General features: G+C 41.3%; 1 protein-coding gene across 1 annotated transcript in view; it reads right to left on the reverse strand. All coding sequences in view use genetic code 11, as the record gives it.

Annotated features, from left to right (window-relative positions):
* The window catches only part of EGR_10822 (hypothetical protein), a gene marked incomplete at both ends in the record, with an annotated part of 5,793 nt that overhangs the window by 1,107 nt on the left and 1,304 nt on the right, over nucleotides 1-3,382 (reverse strand). The window contains 2 exons of the mRNA XM_024500071.1: nucleotides 645-700; nucleotides 2,346-2,442. Of these exons, the coding sequence (XP_024345517.1) occupies nucleotides 645-700; nucleotides 2,346-2,442 (153 nt within the window). The remainder of the gene's footprint in view (nucleotides 1-644; nucleotides 701-2,345; nucleotides 2,443-3,382) is intronic.

The raw sequence follows: 3,382 nt of genomic DNA on the forward strand, positions 1-3,382 counted from the left end.
AAGGCTTGTGCATTTTCACATTTTGGGTATCCAAATTATTAAGTTTACGTCAGAGAATATAGAAATAGAAGATATTTTTGCTCAAAAGTGTGATTTTTCGTTGGGTGCTAGATGCTGGTCAGTGAGTTCTCTTCCACAGTGCTTGCATTTGACCGGCCGTCAGTGAGTTGCAAGTACAACTGCATAATGACGAGTGAATTGGCTTTAATGATAGCTGAAAACTGAGCTTCCCCCTTCAATAACGCATTTGAGTTATATTGTATGCAAAAACCCCCGCACTGTTATGCCAGACGAAAAGTGAACATGGGCAAACCACAGTGAATAGGCAGCAAAAAGCAGAGTATACGGGAACAAAGTGGCACTCGTGTATAGAGGCCTAAAATAAAGCACTGGACAGTAATAGTGTCATTTTGAAACCACTACGAACTGGATCGAATGTTTACGAGCACTTTCCTAACAGTAGAAATAGAACACAGGCAATGTTACGAAGGAAAAAAGATTCCTCACGGAAGTCGACGCTGACTTAGCTAGGTCCTAAACGGTGACGAGGGCATCTAAGACGACTAATTGCAGAATGCCCCTAATAGAGGAAGCTAAGCCTTGGAATTTAATGAGAATTAGGTTGTAGATTATTGGACACATACCGCAGCTTCTTGCTCCAAGACGCTAGAGCAGCCCACCAAGGTGCTCCACGTGCGATCTGTGAGAAAAAACGGATACATTAATCCCATATCAAGCATTCGTATTTGAATGCCTATTTACTAACAAGGTCCATTACGCAGCTTTGGTCAGCCAAAATCATATCTACGCATGAATATTGTTTGGCACAACGCAACAGCAATTACCTGTTATAAGGGACGTTCCAGATTCTCTTCTTTTAGAAGGTTCTTTGGAAGTCATGCGATTCTCTTCTATGTCAAGTCCAAGTAGCGAAGACTGCAAGTAAGAACAGACCCCTTCGACACACTTGGTTGCCAATAACTTCGACTTTTGACAGGGACAAGTGGATTACAAATATTGCAGAGTCAAAGCGATTGGCTACACTTATTTATTCCCGACGCTTAACAGAGACATATTCGTCAGGTGCAGAACACGAGTTTCAAATCTCTGAGGCACTACATCCCTTATATGTGGACTCCCGAGGTGAGGTAGAAGTAGTGAATAACAAAATTGAACCTTCTTGATCACCAGACATCAACACACCAAGAGTTTGATAATAAATCACTTTGTTATGCAGCACACGCTCATAAACAACAATCAAGATACAATTCCGTTTAGTGCGCCGTAGTAAGTAAGGTCTAACTCGACCATGAAGAAAACACCAAAGCCAATATTTAACAAAGTTGCTTTTTAGTTTTTAATAGTATTTACTGAAAACGTACACAAAAAATAATAATGCAGTATACTGCAATGAAGCCTAACACAATAATAATAATACAGCAATATTGTGCTAGGATTAAATACATATGTATCCCCTGTTGATTGCTAATTCATTGTTTTCTTGACTTTTTACAATTTTCGCCTCTTGAAATTAGAGTTAGAAAAACGAAGTGATAATTAATCATTGACAAATATCCACTTGTGATAGATTTAACGTGATACCTATCTATCCAACCCTCTTTTTATAGACCATTTCACCTTGTCACGTGTTTATCTATTTATTTTTCAATCCATTTAGGTGACAACGTGATTTGTTGCAAAATGGACACAATGACTTGACTCCTTGACTCGAACCCGCTCACATGTACCTCATATTCTCAACACAAGTCCAAGTAACATATCCGGTTGAATGCCCAAACTCAAACAATACAGTTTAAGGATTAGGAAAAAAGTGCAAATAATGATTTCGCTTGGTTTATCTGAAATTGCTCTTCCCGACCTAACACCATGTAATGCATCTGTAAGGCCAGTCCTTACCCGCACAACAAATCATCCTCCTCCTGTATTAAATTTGCCCTTGTACATTGCCATTCCCTTGAATCAGCTTACAGGTTGATGCACCCAAACATTCTGTGGAAATCATAGAAACCCAATAAAATGAATAAAATAGCATAAGAAAGAACAAATACTGCCCAATTTGTGAGTAGTATCTGATTTCGCACCAGGCAGGGCTGATTTAAACTGCCTTAATATGACGTAAATACCCAAGCAGTCTTCAACACACCAAAGTAATTCCGTCTATTCTTCCACCTATCTGCCAATCACTGTTGGGAAGCTATTGACTGAGGGCTTAAGGATTGAAAGTGGGGTTTAATTTATTAGGATTCCTCAGTTATTATGACTACTGAGGGAGTGTGATCAATTCTAACATATACTAAATGGACTTTCACATTGGCACTACTTACCACTGACAACGTCCACATCGCCAACACTTGCTCTTGAAACCCAAATTGGGCTGCAGCACCTTGGGCAATGAGTAAACCACCGTCGGTGATGTTGATGCTGCAAGAGGAAATAACACATTTCAACCCTTTAAGTGGGGACAATCGCTATAGCTGCACCAACACTGAGGTAATAGTATACCTGCCTCCACTCACAAAAGGCCTGCAACGTGTCCTCTACCACCGATAGACTCTGTCATCTGGCAACCGATAACACCTTATAGATCCCGAAGAGACTACTTAATTCACGTTGCCATAGAACCCCCTCCCTTCAGCAAGATATGAGACAATATCGGTTAGCCCAATTTTCGAGGAATCAACATCCACCCACTACCTATGGATGAATTTCGAGCCACTTCTACTTTGACAGTCCTAAACAAACTCTCGAAAAAAAGGATGCATTTATGTACATATATATTAAGGCATTTATTCACTTGCATGTGTGCCAGGGGCCACGACTAACATGGGCTGATATACAAACACAAGAATGTGGGAAAGAAATATAAAAGAGCCATGGGTAAAGAGCTGAGAGCAGGTGCTGTGCGGCAGTCAGCAACTGTCTGAGCAAGGGTAGAGAGAAAGTGAAGTAAAAAGGATGGATAAGACACTGGTCAAGAAAATTGGTCCATGAGTAAGACTTCAGTGTGTAGGCGAGACGTGACAATTGAAAGGCTGCCTCTGATTTGAGAGTTAACGTAGCTGGAAATGGGAGCAATGGCGTGCAGCGAAGGCGACTACAGCTCCACCAACGCGTCACTCGCCGCTGATTTTGCTCCTTCTACACGCCTCCACAACTACACAATCACCACCATGTATACCGATCTGCTATTAGCTGTGTCACCGGAGAGTGCTTTCCCACAGCATTGACTTGATGCTTACTGATATTGGCGACTGTGGTCGAATTTGCCTAATTTTCTTGATCAGTCCCTTCCACCCTTTTAACTTGATACGTCCTCTTCCATCCACACACCTCCTCTATTCTTCTCCCTCGATGCACGTGA

The sequence above is a fragment of the Echinococcus granulosus genome (assembly GCF_000524195.1).
Source record: "Echinococcus granulosus chromosome Unknown EG_S00276, whole genome shotgun sequence".
Classification (NCBI taxonomy): Eukaryota; Metazoa; Platyhelminthes; class Cestoda; order Cyclophyllidea; family Taeniidae; genus Echinococcus; species Echinococcus granulosus.